The sequence below is a fragment of the Cydia amplana genome, chromosome 25, assembly GCF_948474715.1.
Source record: "Cydia amplana chromosome 25, ilCydAmpl1.1, whole genome shotgun sequence".
In the NCBI taxonomy this organism is placed as follows: Eukaryota; Metazoa; Arthropoda; class Insecta; order Lepidoptera; family Tortricidae; genus Cydia; species Cydia amplana.
In genome coordinates, this window is record NC_086093.1 from 1,814,134 (window position 1) to 1,838,435 (window position 24,302).

General features: G+C 41.2%; 1 protein-coding gene across 1 annotated transcript in view; it reads left to right on the forward strand.

Annotated features, from left to right (window-relative positions):
- The window catches only part of LOC134659521 (trypsin-1-like), a 29,937-nt gene extending 6,047 nt beyond the window's left edge, over positions 1–23,890 (forward strand). Inside the window, exons 4-10 of the mRNA XM_063515184.1 lie at positions 3,507–3,631; positions 16,616–16,764; positions 19,686–19,798; positions 21,324–21,476; positions 22,105–22,231; positions 22,610–22,741; positions 23,719–23,890. Of these exons, the coding sequence (XP_063371254.1) occupies positions 3,507–3,631; positions 16,616–16,764; positions 19,686–19,798; positions 21,324–21,476; positions 22,105–22,231; positions 22,610–22,741; positions 23,719–23,886 (967 nt within the window). The 3' untranslated portion in view covers positions 23,887–23,890. The remainder of the gene's footprint in view (positions 1–3,506; positions 3,632–16,615; positions 16,765–19,685; positions 19,799–21,323; positions 21,477–22,104; positions 22,232–22,609; positions 22,742–23,718) is intronic.
- The last annotated feature ends 412 nt before the right edge of the window (positions 23,891–24,302 follow it).

Here is a 24,302-nt window from a genome sequence, read left to right on the forward strand (position 1 = left end):
ACGCGTACCAGCCTGGTCGATCCACCTCGGACGCGGCGCGCGACGTCGTGGTGCGAGTGATGGCGCACCTCGAGGGCGGGCGGCAGGTCGCTGCCATCTTCTGCGATCTGTCGCGCGCCTTCGAAATGATTGACCACAAACTTCTCCTCGCCAAGCTATCTATATATGGCTTCTCCGGTAGCTTCCATGACGTCATCGCCTCGTTCCTGGGTGACCGCAGACAGAGTACCTACGTCCTTAATGCTAAGTCTAACCTTGAACAAATAGGAAACTGCGCAGTGCCCCAGGGATCGGTAATGGGAAACAACCTATTTTTACTATTGGTTAACGATATTACCGCCGCGTGTGGTGACCCCGAGTGTATAATGTTCGCGGACGACACCTGCCTTATAGTAAATGCTGATGACATTGACGGGTTAAAATTTAAGCTAGAGCATGTAATGTGCCAAATGACAAAATGGTTTTCGGCAAATGGAATGATACTCAATGTAGAAAAAACGAATATAATACATTTTAAGTTAAGAAAAAGTAACATTCCACTGAGTATAGTGACAAACAATACTCCCGTTCCACAAGTCGACGCCACCAGGTACCTGGGCTTCGTTATCGACTCCGGGCTGACATGGTCTCCGCACATCGACTATGCGTGTGACAGGCTGTCCTCGGCGTGCTATGCCCTCTCGAGGCTGGCACCAACGTTAACGAGTGAAAACTTAAAAAAAGCCTATTTTGGCTATTTTCACTCCATTCTAATACAGGGTGTCGATCTCTGGGCGGCATCCGCTGGCCGGGATAGACTGTTCAAATTGCAAAAAAGAGCGTTGCGCATCATCGATCGAAAGCCTACTGATCACCCGGCTCAGGACCTATTTAGGAAACATCGAATCCTGACTTTGCCCTGCGTCTTTATCTTAACTGCCTGTAAATATGTTCGGACCAACCTACACAATTATAAAACGTACGGTGACAGGAATAAAAGACTATCACGCAGACAACACCTTCTAGTAGCACCCCGTCGACGACTAGCAAAGGCCCGCGCGATGCTCGAAGTTGCCGGACCTAACCTGTATAACCGTGTCCCTGTGGACATTCAAAATTCGTCTAGTGATGCCATATTCATCAAAAAACTTAAAAACATGCTCATTGAGTTAGCATGCTATAGTATAAACGAGTTTCTCCAAAGGGATCGTTGCACTCACTTATAAATTATATGCCTAGTCATAAATTATATAAAATAGTTTTCTAGTTTTAAGATATTGACGTGTAAACTTACTTTATGTTTATAAATAAAAGAATCTGAATCTGAATCTGAATCTGAAACGGCTTATCATGGTCGTGTCCGAAATATAATATTCTGGCCCACTTCATTATTTAAAAAAACAGCATCTGCCCTTTACAAAGACGGCTAAGTCACATTACCTACATCGATACTGGATACTTTAAAATTATACCTCAGTTCTTTCCCGAATAATATATTTTATCATAAATAACGATTGTTTTTTATAAAAATTTGTAGATAATTTAAGCTTTTTTAATTTCATTTATGTAAGCAGTTTTTTACATTACAAATCTCATTATTATATGTTTCTAGTTCTGACAAATAATGAGACCGAAAACGAATACTGAAACATCGTAAAAAGTATTGTTAAAAAGTAGGTTATTATATTAAACAGGTCAACAGGGTAGATATACTTTTAAAAAGCCAAGATATTTATGGTTCCATCGTTTAAAATATTATCACTTTGATTTTAAGCAATAAAGTTAATTTATATTTAATCTAATTTCATTTCCTTCTATTCGTGTTTCATTACCTTCCCTTGCTTTTTCATTTCCATCTGTGCCTTCATTACATTCCTTATTTGTTTTCCAAAAGTATAACTATAGTGCGTCAAGCAAATCTTGTCAGTAGCAATGTACTGCAAATTAAAGTAGGGTAACACCACGTAACACTCAAAGAGCAGAATTGCGCTAGGAAAAGCAGAAATGTACATCGAACAAAACGTGTTTATTTTCCGCCTTTCATACGTCAGTTCGGGTGAATTATCATAACCTCAAATTTTAGTAATGTTTACCGTCAACGAGTATGATTGTACATTGTAGGCACCTTAGCTTTGCTTGAGGTCATGCATAATCTTGGTATTTAATGGTGACAGCAGAAATTTCTCTTGAAATAGAAACGATTCAGAATGTAAACAATAAGATGATGGCTGTCATTCACGATCCACATTCCACAGATAACACACAGATGACACGCGATTTTGGAATTATTCGAACACAGTGTTGCTAACCCGCGATTTTTCAAATTTGCCGCCTTTTACTACTGACAAGATTTGGTTGATCCAGTATAGTATATAGGTGCCTTTCTTAAAATAATATACACAATACGTATACACATTCACAATATCAAACTCTACACTGTAACTTCAAAATAAAAAAAATCCCAAAAAAGTGGCAAATCGGCACGAAACGGTAGAACGACCCCGTACACGTTCAAACAAGTCCGCACCCGAAGCGTAGTCGTAGCGTAGCGTGAGATCTCTGTCGTCATTACGACAGGCAAAGGTGAAGAACTTTGTATGCAAACAGAACGATCACGCTTACGCGACGCTTGGTGCCCATTTTTATCGACTATCACTATGCCCGTCACTTTCGCACTTACATACTTGTTAGAACGTGACAGGCATGGTGAATGCGACCGTGCTACTAGGGCAGAACACTACTTCTCTCGTATTACGTCACGCTCACGTCACGCTTACGCGACGCTCACGCCTCACTCACGCCTTACTCACTTCGCTGGCTTGGCACGCCGCCGCCGTGCCACGGGTAACCGGGTAGTCTAGGCATCTCCCGCGAATACAGAGGATGCTTCTGGTTCGATTGTATTGATAAAAGATATTCAATGAGGTTGGCTGATCGAAGTATTTTAATGCCTAGAATTATGCCATTTTTTTTTTAAATGAAAACTTCTTTAGCGGCGCTGGGCACTTTTGAGTTGGGAAAAAAATGATAAAACAGCGTAAGGCGATCACGTGACCGTAAGGGGCGTAAGATGATTACGTAAGGTTTAGATGGCCACTCATAATTTAGATGGCATTTAAATCAATAAAGAAAAACTCAATGTTATTTGACATTTAGGTATGTTGCGGACTCCTTTTCAAGACTCTTTACCTATATTCAAATAATTTGACGTTGTCATGGCAGTATGTAAATAAACATGTCAATGAAAAAGTGTGATCTTATTTGAGAATGATAATAATATATAATAAATAAATAGAATACCTCCGCTAATCGTGTTACCGGGCGTCGGTAACATAGTGAGGTGAGTTTTCACTTCTATCGGCACTCCCGGAGTGCACCCGTTGTTGCTTGTTTCATATTATGGCCTGGATGCCAGCCCTTTAAGCCAAATTTCATAGAACAAAACTAGAGAAAGGGGCAAGCTATGATGGCGCCATCTATGCAAACTTTTGACAGTTTCTCCATTTATAAAAGTTTCTGTTAAACAGGACAACAACGACGGAATTCTTCGTGCCAGTCTACGACTATAGTCCCAACACGCCTATAGTTGACGAGTGTGCTGCCGTGGAACCAGACCGAACTGCGGCGAAGACTGGACGGAAAGCTTGGGACAGTAAGTTAATTATAGTTTCACTAGCGACCCGAGCTTTGTACGGGTTAACAAATTATACATAAACCTTCCTCTTGTATCACTCTTCTATTTAAAAAAACCGCATTAAAATCCGTTGCGTAGTTTTAAAGATCTAAGCATACACAGAGACAGACAGACAGCGAGAAGCGGAGGTAAGGTAGCATTATGTTGAATGTCCATGTCAAATTTCATGTTATTTCAGAATGTCGTTAGACCGTAACTTCTATTTGAATGGCGACGGCGAGGTTTGTGTCAGTCATAATATTTTAGCCAATTCTGCTGCCAAGTAGCGTAACATATTATGACATCAACCATAATAGACTAGGAATCCTCTAGACGGAGTTTAGAGCAATTATTTCATGAAACCGATGCTGCCAAAAATACTGGGGTGCGGGGGACGAGGTAAGTGAATCCCGTGCCGTGATTGGTCTGTACAAAGACACGGACCAATCACGGCACGGGATTCTGACACTTTGACTCGAAGATGGAGTAAAACTACCGTATATGTATAGTGGCAGAGGGGGTAGCGTTACTATGCTCAGTCTAGAGGATGTCTTGTCTGTGACATCAACAGTTGCGAAACAAAGCAATGTCGGACAATACGAACTTGCTGTCAAACGAAGCGTCAAGTAGGTAGCGGAATTTATCAGTACTGCTAGTATCATACCAGATTTAATAATTTTACCTATATTTAATAAGCTCAAATTAACAAATTGATTAAACATACAAATTATAAACTAAAATAAACCTAAGAATGAGTAAAACTAACTTAACAAATAAAATATTACGCCCCCCACTCTGATTGTCCCCCGGATCAAATGTGCCAAAAATACTGGCGGCCTTAAAGCAACACGGAAGGGATGCGGCATTCGCACTATTTCCCCTCTGCCTAGGTACAAGATCAACTGATCTAGCGCGGGTAATAAAACTAGTTGCGCTCGGATTTTTAACTAGACCGAGTCCAGACGCGCGAGTGAACACAGCAGCAGAAAAAATGCCTAATTGCTCGGTTTTTTGTTGTAAAAAGAGGTCGGGGACATCAAATTTACAAAAAGAAGGTGTTACATTTCACATGTAATATTTTTTTTTACATGTCATACGTTTAATTACATTACATTACAATTATTATATTTTAGTCTCATGTAATTGCTGGATTTATCGATTTTGCTCGCCCAGTACAAATTGCGGATCGGTCGAGCGACAAATCCGACTTCTCATCTCTCAGAAAACAATAAAATTCTTTGACGAAAATGTGTTAGTGTGCGTGTTGTGACACTTGTGATTCGTCCGTACACAAAAACAGATCGAGGTGTGCAAGATTTGTCTGTGTAGCCACTCAGTTGCTTTTGGATTTCAGAAACGGTAGCGTAAATTGCTTCCCCGTTTTATGGAAATGTCCGCGCGATGCAGTGTTTTATTGAAAAATTAATTACTTGGCGTCTAATGAACCATTTGCTATGATTTTTTTACACAGAATAGTTAATAAAACAATGAATCTGATTCCGTTGCTTAATGTATGGGTAATTATAATAAAAATAATTATAAAAAATGCGTAAACTTGACACACTAAAAAAGTCGAAACCTTCAAGCAGACATGTATTTTTTTTAAAAAAACTAAAGCGATAACACCTATTTTATAGTATCGTAAAAAAAAGTAGATCAGTTCTTCTTTTATTTAGTACCAAATACCATATAAGTGTTTATTAAAAATCCTTAAATAAACATCATTTCATTTTTTGACACGTCACGCAAGAAATACGCAGGACGGATCGAAATGTTTCGTTGATTCATGATGTATTTTTGAATGGTTAAAGAGACTCGAGTACGGAAATATAGTTCTAATAAGAACAAGTAACTAATAATCTTTAATTAGAATAGTCACATTTTGCAATTATCGCATTCATTACAATTTTACAAGTGTAAATAACAAGAAAGTATTACGTACCACCGTAGTTTCGGGTTCTTTTGCCGATAAAAACAACACAATACCACATTTTCACTATAAATTTTTCACATCATTAATCACAGAATGTTAGAACAAAACCATATTACACAAAAGAAAACTGCTAAATACGGAATTACACTAATTTAAACGTAAATAAACAAAGCCGGTATGAAAACAGCCGCAACACGTGACCGAGCGCCGGGAGGACTGGCCGCCATGTTGAAATAATGGCCGCCGTTGGTGACTAGGGTCGGGGCACACACAGCGCGTTCGGCACAGGTCGGTCCAGCATTCGAAAAAGTATGCAGACATTATTTTCAGTCACCGTCATATTTTACCTACGTTTGATTTATTTTATATTTGAGTAAACCCATTACATGTTATTTAATTTTGAATAAATTATGCATCTAGAGTTACATAATTTAAAGCACCTATTAGAAAGCATTATATTTATTATATTTTAAAGTTTGAGGAATATGCGCTCTTACGCAGTAATAAACGACCTAATGTGGTTGGAACGAAAGAAAAAGAAAATCTCTCTGTATGAACCACGACGTAGATGAATGTGATTTAAAAACGCAAATTGCCTTATACGTTTAGTGTCAATTCGAGCATCCAGTCGCTAAATTACCTACCTATGACAAATTATACGCATAATGGCCAAACGCATATTTTGTCGTAAAATAAGGTAAGTACATACTTAGGGTACGTTCGTTGTGTCAATTCGAGCATCCAGTCGCTAAATTACCTACCTATGTCAAATTATACGCATAATGGCCAAATGCATATTTGACGTAAAATAAGGTAAGTACATACTTAGGGTACGTTCGTTAGTAGCCCCACGAAGTGGGGTGTCGTCGATCAAACTGAGAACAGAATTATCAAATAAGTATTGGTAGATGCAGTAATGGTAATATTGTTCATAATGACGCGTATTGGTCATTTGCGTATGTCTTTCTGAGTGTTAAATGAAATAATAGCAGTATAGTATTACATACTTCATACGATTTATATAACTTCGCATTTTGACTAGTTTTGATAGCCTTACCGGTGTAAAGGTTATTTTAAACGTCAAACTTCGATGAAATTATGACTTTCACTTAACACGTGCACAGGCGCGGCTATCAAAGTTGTGGCCAACATAGCTTGGTCTGTTTCTACTGCGTAGAGACGGGAGGGTTTTAATAACTGATAAATGTGAAATGAGTAGTACACAAAATGTAAATATCTTGAAATTATTTATATTATATACAGATTACAATTTTAGGCTTCAAGAACTCTTCCACGTATCTAAATTTGTAGATATCACAAAATAACTTCGCCCATAACATTAATCCAACGGAAATAAAATGTATCTTCATTGTCGTAGGGTCTATTAAATAATAACAGTTTGTTAAGAGGACGCGAAAAAATGCTAAATATAAGGGAATACAAAAATATATTACGCCGTGCAGAGGGCCTACCGCGAACCACGTTCGACGTGTTGGCTCTCTGTCGCACTTGTAAATTCGTACGTAAGTGTGACAGGGAGGCAACACGTCGAACGTGGTTCGCGGTAGGCCCTCAGTTCTCGCGACGGAATATTCCTACATTGCGGGAAATTTAACGTGTACCTCTATAATTCTGCACAATGATTTTAATTTAAAATTTTGTTAAGAGACAGCCCTCGGCTATAACAAAATGTATATTACAGCTGTACTGCTTTAGAATGCAAGCAATCGACACACAAAATACTAACATTTATACTGCAAGTAGGTTCTTTTATAACTCAATAGGTAAATCACATGAAAAAGACTGGGCTGTTTTACAAGTCAATAGGTACATTACATTAAAAACACATGAAGACGTAAATACAACAGCCAATACATGGGCTCTTTTACAAGTCAATAGGTACATTACATGAAAAACACATGAAGATGTAAATACAACAGCCAATACCTGGGCTCTTTTACAAGTCAATAGGTACATTACATAACAAACGCATGAAAATGTAAATACAACAGCCAATTACTGGGTAAATATTACATATATAAATATATAATTATCTTTAAAACATTTAAAAAAATACAGAGAGAGATTTAATAGTATAAGCTGTTCTTGCAAAGAGAGGCATTACCAGCATTACGGCGCTTCTCAAACAGAGGAGGCTGCGTTGGCTGGGCCATATACACCGTACGGAACCAGAAAGGTTACCACGCCAAGTGCTGATGGATGAGTCAGATAGCACACGCAAAAAGGCCTGTGGGGCGCCCGATGTTAAGATTTAAGGACTCCTGCAAGCGCGACATGGAATGCTTTGGCATCGGTACAGACGGCTGGGAGGAACGTGCTGCATTGAGACCCGAGTGGCGTCGGGACCTATGTGTGGGAGTGAAGAAGCACGATGAAGTGTGGCTGGAAAGCTTGAGACATAAGAGGGACAGGCGTCATCGGGCTGGTAGCCTGGTCTCGGATCCAGAGGCTCAACATACTCATACCATACATGCGACTTGTGCGGCAAGAAGTGCCGTGCAGCGATAGGCTTATATAGTCATAAGCGGAAATGCATTGGCCGTCTCAACCGCTCTTGACACAGCGTTGCAACAATCATCCGTCAGGGATTCAGTGGCCATTGATGATGAGTAGTTATAAATAAAACTTGGAGAGGTAAAAGGTTCCTGATGTCATTATACTAAAACTAATATAATTAAGTCTCTCCAAGTGTCAAATAAAAAATGTATTAATCAAGTCGTATAAACGTAACAGTGTTAACGGTAAGGTTAACAGTCTTATAAATTAATGTTACAGAATATATAACTAGTATACAGGGTGCTTCCTGTAACAGGAGCAATAAATTAAACTGTAGGCTGTACTCCTCAAACTGACCAACATTTGTTCAGCAACTCATGTTTTGATTTTTATTACACTTTAAAGTTTATTCTAAGACGCAATGTATTGCAAATTTTGTTATGTTTAAAGCGTGACAAGCAACGTCAAACACACTGATGTCAGCGTACATTGAAGGCAATATTTATTTTGTATGAAAAAGAGGAAGTATAAAGGATTCATAATTTTTAAAAGTTGCTGAACAAATGTTGGTCAGTTTGAGGAGTACAGCCTTTAGTTTAATTTATTGCTCCTGTTACAGGAAGCACCCTGTATATCCAATAAGTCAAATGTATATTAAACGTACGTACCTACAATATTCCAGATAGTGTTGTATATTTTTTTACCTTCTCCAAATAATCTAATATTTCGTATGGTAGTCCTCGAAACATATATCTAAGCAAAGGGTTACATCACATTGCTTACATATATATATCGAGCGAGACTGCTTACACCATACGCATCGTGCATTCTTCGACGCCCCTTGGCCGACGAAATGATTTCCTTGCAGTATTGGTCTTATTTGTCCGCTTGGGCCCTGTATGATCGCCTTCGTTTTCACTACAGGATTGCAGTGAACCCGAGGTGGCAAATACGCTTTAATTATTTCGTCGGCCAAGCGTCGCCGAAATGCCCGATTGGTAATATTATTTTTTCGGCTTTTAAATATGACGAACGCATTATGGATCGTCACATTTAAAAGTCGACGAAACATTTTTTTATACCATGCTATATTTTTCGACCTTTCAATGGGGTGCGCAGATAGCAACTGGTCTTTTCTATCCACGCCGCCTATTGAGAGGTTGTAGTCAAGTACTACTTGGGGCTTATACTTGTAGCGGCCATATTTCTCCTTTCCACCCACTTCGCCGTCGTGGAAAGTAGAAATCATGGCCACTATATTGGTGTCACGCCACAACATAACACTTACATCCTGAGAAAAAGATTGAACTAATTCCCCGGCGCGCATTTCCGTTTTTGCAATAGATTTGATTGCTTCGGGAACAAACTCCCGGTTTACCCGGAGTGTCCCGAAGCAATCAGTCTTTTGGGATTTGAGGTAGCGCGCTAATAATGGAGAATTGTAAAAATTATCCATTACTAGGGTGTACCCCAACCCCAACAATGGTTTTGCAAGGCCATGCACAATTTGTGCAGTAGCGTTGGTTGGAAGTGGCGGCAGCGAAGGCGCAGAAGTCGTCGGTCGGTCGGTCGGTTTGTCAATATGTCGTGTCGTCTCTCTCTGTTCGTGTTCGTCCGTGCTGCCGTCAGTAGTCTTGTCCTCCTTTCCCGTATACACGAAAAAGCTCCACAAATAGCCGGTGTCGGACTCGCACAGCTCGTAACTTTTAACGCCAACTTTAGCGGCTTTGGTGGCGATTTTCTGTGCAAACGAGAGCCGACCGTGCCATTTGAGGAGCGATTCGTCGACCGCTATATTTTGGTTCGGAATATATAGCCTGCTGAATTTTTCATTCAAGTAATCCAGTACAGGCTGTATCTTCCGAAGCTTTTTTTGTCCGCATGTCAGTCCTGTCGTGTCAGTCGTGTTGTCAGTAAAATGTAGCAGTCGCTTAAGTAAAGTAAATCTGTTGTACGACATTAAGTTATTAAAATATTTAAGGGTGAGATACCCATTTTCCTTGAAGTAGTCAGCTTCTACGCTCAAGGGTGCTAGTCCTTGAAGCATGAGTATTGCAAGGAAAACGAGTATCTCCTCCTTGTCGGTATTTGTCCATTTTATGAGTCTAGAGTGTTCTGTCGTAATCTGGTCTATTAATAAATTTGAATGTTTGTTCGTCTGTCTTACTATGAGGTCTAAAAGTTCGTCGTCAAAAAATTTGCGGAATATGTCCAGTGGAGTCGTGTCGTGGTCAATGTTAAATGTAGGTCCAGGTGTGGCTGTGAACGCCTCTCGCTGTCCTTTAAATAAATTATGGTCACATGTCCAGTCAAATGTCAAATGGTCAATCGGTAGCAAAGTCGACATAGCTTTGTCTGCTTCTGCGTCTTCGTTTGCCAGCCATTGGCGGGCATCCTCAGGAAGATTTGCGGGCACAAAAGCGGATTCTTCCGATATGATGTCGACGGGAGTCTGTTTGTCTTCATTATCTAAGTCATCATCCTCGTCGTCATCGGATTCTGCGCGTAGAGTGTCGCACCAGCTTTCAAAAATGGCATCGGCTTTCGCGGTTCCGTAATCTAAAAATTGAAAAAGGTATGTGATTCTGTACAATAAAAATAAGTGATAAATGTTACCACATAAATTGTCTGATGAATAAATTAAACATCTATCATACCCAATCCTGTAATAATTGAGTTAATTTTCACGTTCGTGTTTTTTTTCGTAATATCTGAAAAATAAATTAAATAATTAAAAAAATCTTGTTTTGATCCGTACCGACATTTTGTTACTTGTGTTTGTTCAATCAGCGCATTGTTTGGCTATATAATATTTTGCATTCAATTGCTGATGTACTTACAATAAAGCAACTCATATTGTTTATAACGTAATGAATAAATAGGACAAAGATAGATTAATTAAAAAAAAGTCACTGTAAAAGTTAAGTTTCTTTCGGTTTTCTACTCAATAGTGCTATCTCCTTGAAACTTCGGTAAACTCACATATCGGCCCTTGTTTTTATTTGTGTACCTTAACTATCACAAATTAGTAAAAATTAAAACCCGTTACATTAAATACCTGTTTATAAAAATAAGTAAAAGGCCATTCGATCGTCATTAAATTGCCCGCATGTTATGCAAATATGAAAATGTTGCGCTGGGTCAATTTAATAAAAGCGCCAGTAGCCATCTGAGTGGTTACGAATTAGATGTATAGGTACGAACTTTAATCTAAATCTGTAAACATGTCAAGGAAATATTAATGTATTCACACTTACTAGGATTTTCATTTTCCTTCGCTGTTTGAGGTTTTTGGATCCTGATCGTGGAAGTTGGGACGGGCGTTTTATTTCCTACAATATAATCAATAATTAGCAAAAAAAATTCAGAAATACATATGCCAAAGAAACACTTGTATATTGGCAATTACTTGGTTTTGTAGTTTCCTTCGATAAACAGCTTTTTGAGTTCCTGGGCGTGCACAACGGCGTGATAGGTGTTTTTTGCCCTAAAACATATTCAAATTGATTAAAAAGGTAATAAGAAATTTACTTTTGTTCACTAAAGTAATGCATTTACAGATAAAAACCACAACTTACTCAGGTTGCCTGTAGTCCAGTCAACACGTAGTGGTGAGTAACCCGGGACTTCCACGACACTATCCAAACTGACAACGCTGCAAAAATAAAGTTATGTTACAAACCTATGAAATACATATTTGGAACAAGTTTCCAATACCACAATAAAATCATCTAAATTACCTTGTTGGAGTATCACACTCTGGCTCGATTTGGTGAGGAGGTGTCGATAATCCTTTTGTGCTGGCTGGGTAATCTTCTCTGTAAGCAAAACAAGTAAACGTAATATGAGAATAACATGCATTATGATATCAATGATTATGTATGTACAAGACAAGCAACTTACGTTATCTCCCATGACATAATCTTGCGAGCTGGAGGTGTCGCCGGCGACCCAGGCATTAACCGGCAGGGGGTTCTGTTGGGCGATTGTTTCCTAAAACACAATTGTTTTCTTTTAATACAGTTACTTCGGTGTATACATACCAATATGCTACTAACTGTGGTTGCAGATATCTTACCTCATTTGCTTGCGAGGAGGAGCGTCTGGCAACAAGAACCTCTCCAGCTGCTTTTCCCTCTTTTTGCCCACGTACATGTTCCGGGTCTCCGCTGGAAGCGTAAGAAGCCTCTTCTTAGTTTCGGCGAGTCTTTTTAAGACTATCGCCTTTTCCTCTTCATATGATCTACAAAAATACATTTATATATTTACAATACCTCTCAGTGTCGCATTTTGTTTCTGTGAAAAACATATAACTCCATACATGTAAAACTGATTTGCCTTTTTGGCGAGCATAGTTACATCAGAAGCTTATTTTGAAAGTAATTAAAAAATGATAATCTATTGATTCCTCCCTTTCAAAATAAGTTTCTGATGTAACTTTATTCATATTTGAGTAAATAATAAAATGTACCTAGAACTAGGACCCGGAACAGGCGATGGTGGAGTTCGCTCTTCGGGAAATAATTCCCTGGGCTTTGCCACTCCCTTTCCTCGTCCGCACCCTCGCCCTCGCTCGCGTCCATGTCCACGACCCCGAGCTTTGGGTTCTCCTTTTTCATTCGATTTTGATTTCGCTGGTCTGTTTTTAAATCATGTAAAATAGGCTACATAAGCACGAAAAAACCCGCGGGCCCACACACACACCGCATGCAAATCTATTCCGCCAACCAAAATATGTTTGACGTGCAAATATTTTGACACAAGGTATATATGAATGGTCATATATACGTACCTATATTATACCGACTATTTTATACGTACCTATATATGGATATATGTACGCATTAAATACTTTGTATAATACGTGGAAACCGAAAAATTGAGTTAATAATAAAATGTACCTAGAACTAGGACCCGGAACAGGCGATGGTGGGGTATCACTCCTTCGCTCTTCGGGAAACAATTCCCTGGGCTTTGCCACTCCCTTTCCTCGTCCGCGCCCTCGCCCTCGCTCGCGTCCACGTCCACGACCCCGAGCTTTGGGTTCTCCTTTTTCATTCAATTTTGATTTCGCTGGTCTGTTTAAATCATGTAAAATAGACTACATAAGCACGAAAAAACCCGCGGGCCCACACACACACCGCATGCAAATCTATTCCGTCAACCAAAAGATGTTTGACGTGCAAACATTTTGACACAAGATATATATGAATGGTCATATATACGTACCTATATTATACCGAGTATTTTATACGTACCTATATATGGATATATGTACGCATTAAATACTTTGTATAACACGTGGAAACAGAAAAATTGAATCCCCGCATATTGAGGCCAAAAAAAATGTTATAAATGAGTTGGTCATAACTTCGAAACTAGGTGAAATTCTGACACATACAATCCAGTTTAGTCAATATATATAGATAATACACACACCATCTGAGTTTTTCCATTTGTTCCCACCACCATATACAGGGAGTCTAATGGTGCTCCCACACTGGGCTGTTATAAATGTTATATAACACGGTATGATAGAGACACACCTTCAAATATATCAGTTGGTAACGCATAGACTTCAAAAAGGATAATATTTTATTTCATCCTTTTTGAAGTCGGTTTTCTTTTTTGTGTAAAAAGTTTTTATTTTTCAATTTTTAGTTTTAACGCATTGTTAAGAGCGCGACGCATGAATGAAAAACGAGATCACGTTTAACATTAAATTCGTGTACCTATTACTTTAATAAATATGTAATCAGGAATTTTCTCGAGTCCGTCTGGGAAATTATAATTCCTGTCACTATCACTACACTAAATCCATCCTCCGCTCCGCCACTGACCCAATCCCTCAACCCCCCCGATCACTCAACCTCACAGCGCATCAACCCCTGATCCAGGAACCCCTCGACCCAGAAGCAACAGTACTTCAACCGCCAGTCCCCGACCCCTTAATCCCTAACCCTAACCCCCGATCAGTAGCCTTACCAGCTTACCACGAGTTTGACATTAATATATTCGCTAGCGTGTGTGTAACTTACTTTCTTTGCATCTCGCTCGTACTGGCATATTAGTGCGAGCGAGATGCATAAAAAGTAAGTTACGAAGACGTTAATAGCGAATATGTCAATGCCAAACTTGTGATATGGCTACTGATCAGGGGTAGTGTCGAACTCATGGTAAGGCTACAGTCGCACTACATTAAATTGGTGGTTTTCCGAAGCAAATGCTCGAGTTACTTTAGGAAACACCGAAATCACTTTACACGTGCCTTTAAAAATTGAGGAGTTCCCTCAATTTCTCATGGATTCCATCATCAGACTAGAACCAAAAATAATACGGAAACACCTTGGAGGTAACTTCTTCCAAACAAAAAAAGAATTACTCAAATCGGATCACAGGTACCGGATTAATCGCTGAACATAGTACATTTTTAAAAATCATCATCATTATCATCAAAACAATCATCATCATCAGGTCTACTTCATCAAATTGGTGGTTTTCGGGAGAAAATGCTCGAGTTGCTTAAGAAAACACCCAAATCACCATGCATGTGCCTTTAAAAATTGAGGAGTTCCCTCAATTCCTCATGGATCCCATCATCAGAACAGAACCAAATTAATATGGGACCAACTTGGAGGTAGCTCCTTTCAAACAAAAAAAGAATTACTCAAATCGGACCACGGATGTCGGAGTAATCGGTGAACGTACATAAAAAAAAATAGCCTAACCCGAATACAGAACCTCCTCCTTCTATGAAATTGAAGTCGGTTAAAAAACAGAATAAAATAAAGATTTAAGTGGGGCTCCCATACAACAAACGTGATTTTTGACCGAAGTTAAGCAACGTCGGGCGGGGTCAGTACTTGGATGGGTGACCGTGTTTTTTGCTTCTTTTGCTCTATTTTTCGTTGATGGTGCGGAACCCTCCGTGCGCGAGTCCGACTCGCACTTGGCCGGTTTTTTTTTTTCACATTTAGTCGGTTCGATTCCCAGAAGAAGAAAGTATTTATTAGAATATCTTTCAATGCAAGTATTAGTAACTTTTAAAAATAACTTAAGGTCTTCTTTTTAGCAAAATATTTTATCTACGTTATTTAAGGTACTTTTCCTTCATGTGACATAGTCTGGGGACACCCTGTATATGACCATGCACTAATAAAAGATATACCAATAACCATGTGCAAATAATGTCAGGTTTCCCCAAAACACAATCTTAGTAGTTGAAACATTAGTAGGAACACATAACAAGAATGTACCACACGGGCACGCAAAGCGTCTAGTGTGCCTCATGCCTTACGACGTCCGAGCGAGACGTTCGCTAAATTGCTTTTGGTAGCTAGAGTTACCAGCCGCCCGGCACATACTTACAATTGTTTCTTTCGCTAATCCTGTATAACATATCACAGGTTTAAATGATTTTATGATTATAAATGAAACTTAATATTTAGACTATTTAAATAACAATATTTTATTTGAAAAATATGACTTATTCTTCAAAATCTTATCTTATTTCAATCGCAAGTAACCGAAAAAAATCACCGTTTAACTACTTTGAAGTGAGATAGTAATTCATAATTCTACATTAGAACTGAAATATACATTCTATCTGTTAGTTAGATATATACATAATCGTTTGGTATAACATTTAGATAGTAAAAGAGTAATTAAAAATACTTACGGCATTTTTAAAACACTGACCACTTTTCCGCAACTTCACTTTCGCACAACTTTGAAACCGACAGCTGTTTTAAATATTTTTATTTTATCATGTTGGCCATATGTTGGCAAATTTTTTTTTTCTGTATTGCCATGTTATTTGTCTATGCTCGAAACATAGTTTAAACCGCTTCCAAGCCGCCAGTTACAGATAAAAAATCAAAAATCGTACAATGGTCGTCTGGTAGCTCTGGCTACCAGAAGCAATTTGTAGGTGTTCAAAGTTGGTAGCTCTAGTTACCAGAAGCAACTGAGTGGGTAGTAGGTGTCATTTTCTATGTATTTGTGTCGTCAATTCAGATTGGATTTTGTATGTAAGCGTGTGAGAAGTGCGATGTTCCCCCCCCGCGAAAAATGGCAGAATGATTTGAATGTCAAGATATCGCTTGGGCCTATCCCTTCCGACGTGTCGGAAGCCCGTGTTGATCGAAGCTGGCGGCATCACCCCGCTGAATGGCCAGTGATATCTGCTATATAGTTGAAAACGAAACGAACGCAAAGTCTAATGCTCAACAATTTTCAGCTAATATTATTTATTTATTTATGTTAAGGAGAACCAACAGCTATAAAGTTACAATTATAACCGGATTTCGACGCACTCTGCTTATAATATTAGTTGTAAATTGTTTTAGGACTACATGTTTCGTCTGTAGCGACACTTGTGACATCTGCTGTCAAGTAACGGTACTGATAAATTCTCTACTTGACGCCAGATGTCGACTAGGTGTAAATAAATATACAACAATTGCTTGTTTAAAGGTATAAGATATTTCTCTATAGTTTTTTTGTTGTTCCAGAATGCATTGACTACCAACATGAACTAGTGTATCCCTGCGAGCGAACGGCCCTTTCAGGCAGCATGGGCCGCGCCAACCGCTGCAACCACAACGTGGATGAACTAATCGTGGGAGGAACCAACGCTAAGAGAACAGAGTTCCCTCACATGGTAAACATACAGACTCTCTCTCTCTTTCCCCCCTCTTCCTCTCTTTGTCAGGCAGCATGGGACGCGCCAACCGCTGCAACCACAACGTGGATGAACTAATCGTGGGAGGAACCAACGCTAAGAGAACAGAGTTCCCTCACATGGTAAACATACAGACTCTCTCTCTCTTTCCCCCCTCTTCCTCTCTTTGTCAGGCAGCATGGGACGCGCCAACCGCTGCAACCACAACGTGGATGAACTAATCGTGGGAGGAACCAACGCTAAGAGAACAGAGTTCCCCCACATGGTAAACATACAGACTCTCTCTCTCTTTCCCCCCTCTTCCTCTCTTTGTCAGGCAGCATAGGACGCGCCAACCGCTGCAACCACAACGTGGATGAACTAATCGTAGGAGGAACCAACGCTAAGAGAACAGAGTTCCCTCACATGGTAAACATACAGACTCTCTCTCTCTTTCCCCCCTCTTCCTCTCTTTGTCAGGCAGCATGGGACTCGCCAACCGCTGCAACCACAACGTTGATGAACTAATCGTAGGAGGAACCAACGCTAAGAGAACAGAGTTCCCCCACATGGTAAACATACAGACTCTCTCTCTCTTTCCCCCCTCTTCCTCTCTTTGTCAGGCAGCATGGGACTCGCCAACCGCTGCAACCACAACGTTGATGAACTAATCGTAGGAGGAACCAACGCTAAGAGAACAGAGTTCCCTCACATGGTAAACATACAGACTCTCTCTCTCTTTCCCCCCTCTTCCTCTCTTTGTCAGGCAGCATAGGACGCGCCAACCGCTGCAACCACAACGTGGATGAACTAATCGTAGGAGGAACCAACGCTAAGAGAACAGAGTTCCCTCACATGGTAAACATACAGACTCTCTCTCTCTTTCCCCCCTCTTCCTCTCTTTGTCAGGCAGCATGGGACTCGCCAACCGCTGCAACCACAACGTTGATGAACTAATCGTAGGAGGAACCAACGCTAAGAGAACAGAGTTCCCCCACATGGTAAACATACAGACTCTCTCTCTCTTTCCCCCCTCTTCCTCTCTTTGTCAGGCAGCATGGGACTCGCCAACCGCTGCAACCACAACGTTGATGAACTAATCGTAGGAGGAACCAACGCTAAGAGAACAGAGTTCCCTCACATGGTAAACATACAGACTCTCTCTCTCTTTCCCCCCTCTTCCTCTCTTTGTCAGGCAGCATGGGACGCGCCAACCGCTGCAACCACAACGTGGATGAACTAATCGTGGGAGGAACCAACGCTAAGAGAACAGAGTTCCCTCACATGGTAAACATACAGACTCTCTCTCTCTTTCCCCCCTCTTCCTCTCTTTGTCAGGCAGCATGGGACGCGCCAACCGCTGCAACCACAACGTGGATGAACTAATCGTGGGAGGAACCAACGCTAAGAGAACAGAGTTCCCTCACATGGTAAACATACAGACTCTCTCTCTCTCTTTCCCCCCTCTTCCTCTCTTTGTCAGGCAGCATGGGCCGCGCCAACCGCTGCAACCACAACGTTGATGAACTAATCGTAGGAGGAACCAATGCTAAGAGAACAGAGTTCCCCCACATGGTAAACATACAGACTCTCTCTCTCTTTCCCCCCTCTTCCTCTCTTTGTCAGGCAGCATGGGACGCGCCAACCGCTGCAACCACAACGTTGATGAACTAATCGTAGGAGGAACCAACGCTAAGAGAACAGAGTTCCCTCACATGGTAAACATACAGACTCTCTCTCTCTCTTTACCCCCCTTCTTCCTCTCTCTGCTAGGCAGCAATGGGACGCGCAAACTGCTACAATATTAAAGTGGATGAACTTATTGTGGGCGGCACCAACGCTAAGAGAACAGAGCTCCCTCACATGGTAAACATACTCTCTCTTTCCCCCCCTCTTCCTCTCTCTGTCAGGCAGCAATGGGACGCGCAAACTGCTACAATATTAAAGTGGATGAACTAATTGTGGGCGGCACCAACGCTAAGAGAACAGAGCTCCCTCACATGGTAAACATACTCTCTCTTTCCCCTCCTCTTCCTCTCTCTGTCAGGCAGCATGGGCCGCGCAAACTGCTACAATATTAAAGTGGATGAACTAATTGTGGGCGGCACCAACGCTAAGAGAACAGAGCTCCCTCACATGGTAAACATACTCTCTCTTTCCCCCCCTCTTCCTCTCTCTGCCAGGCAGCAATGGGACGCGCAAACTGCTACAATATTAAAGTGGATGAACTAATTGTGGGCGGCACCAACGCTAAGAGAACAGAGCTCCCTCACATGGTAAACATACTCTCTCTTTCCCCCCCTCTTCCTCTCTCTGTCAGGCAGCATGGGCCGCGCAAACAGTAGCAATATTAAAGTGGATGAATTAATCGTGGGCGGCACCAACGCTAAGAGAACAGAGCTCCCTCACATGGTAAACATACTCTCTCTTTCCCCCCCTCTTCCTCTCTCTGTCAGGCAGCATGGCCCGCGCCAACAGCAGCAATATTAAAGTGGATGAACTAATCGTGGGCGGCACCAACGTGAAGCGAACTTCCCTCACATGGTAATAGTGACACTCTCTGTACCCTCCACCTTCTTCTTTCTCTCTCTTTCTCCCTCTCACTCTCTCTCACACGCATATTGTTATAGTAAGACATGCTGCAATCTCTGTCCCTATTACAATCCCCCCTCCTCTCTATATAATATCTCTCATAACAACGGTCGTAGCTCTACGTGGTGAACTGAACGTGAACTGGTTTTGATATGACCTTGAGGATCGTCTTGGTGATTGGCACGCATCTCACTCACGAACTTCACTTCAATTCGCTTGCACCAATCAGCGTAAACGACCTTCTAAGTCGTATAAACTCAAGATCATAATTCAAATTCGAAATCGTAACAAGTTGGTTAGAAGCGAAATAAAAACAGAGGGTGTTTTAGGTGCTGCTTGGCTACGGGCAGTCGAATGGTACAGCGGTGTGGCAGTGCGGCGGGACACTGCTGAGCGACCGGTTCATACTCACGGCAGGGCACTGTACTTCAGCCAGAGATGTGTGAGTGGTTGTTAATTACTGCTTGTCTACTACTACTACTGGCAGAAGCACAGCGGTGTGGCGGGACACTGCTGAGCGACCGGTTCATACTCACGGCAGGGCACTGTACTTCAGCCAGAGATCTGTGAGTGATTAATTGTTACCTATAATGAAATGGTGCAAATGTATTATTATCTTCGATCAACACGGAAGGGATGCGACATTCGCACTATTTCCCCTCTACCTAGGTACAAGATCAACTGATCTAGCGCGGGTAATAAAACTAGTTGCGCTCAGATTTTTAACTACACCGAGTCCAGACGCGCGAGTGAACACAGCAGTAGAAAAAATTGCCGAATTGCTTGGTTTTTTGTTGTACAAAGAGGTCGGGGACATCACATTTGCAAAAAGAAGGTGTTACATTTCACATGTAATATTTTTTTTACATATCATACGTTTAATATTACATTTAAATACAATTATTATATTTTAGTCTCATGTAATTGCTGGATTTATCGATTTTGCGCGCCCAGTACAAATTGCGGATCGGTCGAGCGACAAATCCGACTTCTCATCTCTCAGAAAACAATAAAATTCTTTGACGAAAATGTGTTAGTGTGCGTGTTGTGACACTTGTGACTCGTTCGTACACAAAAACAGATCGAGGTGTGCAAGATTTGTCTGTGTAGTAGGTGTCATTTTCTATGTATTTGTGTCGTCATTACAGATTGGATTTTGTACGTAAGTGTGTGAGAAGTGCGACTGTGTGCACGTTCCCCCCCGCGAAAAATGATTTGTATGTCAAGATATCGCTTGGGCCTATCCCTTCTGACGTGTCGGAAGCCCGTGTTGATCGAAGATTAACACCATTTTGCCAAGTTTTGCGACGTAAGGTAAACGTACTAGTGCTCAATATGCTAATGCTCAATAAATGACACCCTGCTGTCACCTCTATTGACAATGACTTAAGTTTCAAGATGACATGTACTGGGACCGCGTCGAGCACCATACTTAGTGTAAGGCCTGAGTGGACGCTCGAAGCGGAGCGTTCGGCGGGGCGTGCAGCGTGGCGTCGGGCTCACAAGTAATTTGAGCAGCGTGCACTAAGGCCGCTCCTATACGCTTGCATTTGTTTAACATGCACACCGCACGCCCCGCCCCGCTGCACGCCCAACTCGAGCGTCCACTCAGGCCTTACACTTAGTCATACGTGCAACTTTTACAATGAGACTATCCCTAAATCAAAATTCCAAAAAAAAATGGGCATAACTATTTTTTTTATTAAAAAAATACGGTACTTAATTTCGTTGTCTATGGACATAAGCAATATTCGTGCGTCAATTCTTATGATTAACCACGAAAACGCTAAAATGAGAAGGGTTTCCAGCGACGGTAGCACGGTCGCGTTTTCGTCGCTTGTCACCATGCCTGTCTCGTTCTAACAAGTATGTAAGTAAGAAAGTGACGGGCACAGGCGATAAAAATGGAACCATGCTGCGCCCGCAGCGGGCTGGTGTGAGTTTTATATTTCGAACTTCTATTCCAGGGGACCAGTGGCCTACGCGATCACCGGCACTCTGAAACGGACTGACGACGTGTCCGCCTCTCAAGTGCACAGAATCAGACGGATCATCAAACACCCGCAGTATAAGGCACCTTCCAAATACCATGACATTGCTCTGCTAGAAGTTGAGAACCCGTAAGTATAAGTGTAAGGCCTGAGTGGATGCTCGAGTTGGGCGTGCAGCGGGGCGGGGCGTGCGGCGTGCATGTTAAACAAATACAAACGTATAGGAGCGGCCTTAGTGCACGCTGCTCACATCATTTGTGAGCCCGACGCCACGCTGCACGCCCTGCCGAACGCTCCGCTTCGAGCGTCCACTCAGACCTTACACTAAGTGTCGAAGCAAAGTAATAACCCAAACAGCCGTAGACAATAGCCACCATCACTACATAGTATAAAACAAAGTCGCTTCCCGCTGTCTGTCCCTATGTATGCTTAGATCTTTAAAACTATGCAACGGATTTTGATGCGGTTTTTTTAAATAGATAGAGTGTTTCAAGAAGAAGGTTTATATATGTATAATTTGTTAACCCATCGAAGCCGGGGGCGGGTCGCTAGTAAAATCATACATTACAGTCTCAAAATCAGCCATACTCAACCGTATTTATGAGTGCCACGTGTGCCAATAAAGAGTATTCTACTATCTATCTACTATTTTAGTGTTCATGTTAGGTACCTATTTAGGTATTGTAATTTTCGGTACTATCCAATAAACTCTTTTTAGGTAATATTTTATTAAACATACCACTTGATCTGTCCCCAGGATCAAACTAGATTTCACCACGGTTCCCGCGTGTCTCGACGTCTTTGACGGAGACCATTCTAAAGCTGTAGCCACTGGCTGGGGCGCTACCACTTGGATGGGAAGCAATGCCGACTATCTACAGAAGGTACTTATACCAATTTTATTGACCTATTTAGTCACAAAAATATACCTATGAAATATCACCCCTGATATTTGATGTTACGTTAGGAAAACAATCTTCATGACCATATAACAAAAAGTATCCGTCAATAAACTTTAAATATGTGCCGCCACAATAACTAGAATATTTGATAAATAATTCAACTAATTGACAGCGCCCTTCACTCCGTCAATAACGGCTACGTTCTTAGCTATTCTAGCCAGCTCTAGCGCTACTCTGGAGAGATTTGGAACTGTTAATTTTATTTATAGCTAACAGCTGGATACTTTTGCAAATGTTCTCCCATAAAAGAGTTTTCTCCTTACCTCTACCCTCCATAACTACCTCTTTAAAAATTGGCAGGTGACACTGAACAAGTTTAAAGATGAAGAGTGCAGCGCCAAGTTCCGGCCCAGCCGAAACATCCAGAACGGCTACGACCCGGACACGCAGGTCTGCTACGGAGACTACACGCAGTCCAAGGATACTTGTCAGGTAATTTAATACATTTTTTGTACAAGAACATCTACCACTAAAAACCTTAATAGTTTAACAAAATTAGATAAGTAGCTCAGTAGATAACATAAAAAGATAATACAAATTATACAAAGGACAATAATCATCAAGTCATCAACACACTTCTAAGTGCAAGGCCTGAGTGGACGCTCAAGTTGGGCGTGCGGCGGGGCGGGGCGTGCGGCGTGCATATTAAACAAATGCAAGCGTATAGGAGCGGCCTTAGTGCACGCTGCTCACATCATGCGTGAGCCCGACGCCACGCTGCACGCCCCGCCGAACGCTCCGCTCCGAGCGTCCACTCAGGCCTTACACTTATTCCTGAAATAGTAGCGCGTTGATGTCTTTTATTGTATCTTTGGCGATACATGATTGGTCGAATTCATTACAGTTGACTAAAGCGTTTCGTAAGAAGTCATTATAGCTGTATACGATCAGATCAGAATCAGATGTCGATGTTTTCTATGGAACAGGCATTTATTTTCACCATTCTAAAGTTGGTTCTTTAGAATCGGCTTCTTTAGAAAGGCTCGGACACCGCTTTTTTGTTATTTAAACTAGCGGCTCGCCCGGGTTAACAAATTATACATAAACCTTCCTCTTAAATCACACTATCTATTAAAAACCGCATCAAAATCCGTTGCGTAGTTTTAAAGATCTAAGCATACATAGGGACAGACAGACAGCGGGAAGCGACTTTGTTTTATACTGTGTAGTAATATCCCATCAGATGTCGATGTTTTCTATGGAACAGGCATTTATTTTCACCATTTTAAAGTTATTAAATTTGGTAATTTAATTTGTATTTTGTAAAAATGTATTCTGCAGTTGGTTGCTCCGGACATCGCTTTTAGTTTGTTATTTAAAATAGTATTTATATAGCTGGTCAAGCAAATCTTGTCAGTAAAAAAGTAGAATAGTATTTTTATTTCTAAACGAAAACTTATTCTTTTCAGGGAGACAGCGGCGGCCCGCTCACCATCCAAAACCGTCAGATCCACTGCATGTACACCGTCATTGGTGTCACGTCGTTTGGCAAGGGCTGCGGGACCATCGGGGACCCCGGGATCTATACTAAAGTGTCTCACTACGTCGATTGGATTGAGAGCATAGTCTTCGCTTAAAAGCTAAAAAATATATGGTTTTCTGGAAAGTCGGTTTACGGACGATAATTTTGCGTGATAACGTAAGGGTAACATTCCATTTCTGACCGCAGCTGCACTACTGGTACTGAAAGCGTCGCTGTTACTGTCAATTTCCATAGTAAAATGAACATTAGTGCAGCTGCGGTTGGAAATGGACTGTCACCTTTAGTGTAACGCCTGAGTGGACGCTCGGATTGGGCGTGCAGCCGACGCCACGCTATATGCCCCGCCGAACGCTCCGCTTCAAGCGTCCACTCAGGCCTTACACTTATAAGAAAACATTGATGAAAAATTGCATACTACCAACTAAATGCGTACTAGTGACGTTACTATGGAGATCCGTCCACAACGTGACACTTTTTCGTGCATGCTACCGGTGTTCATCGATTTATAAG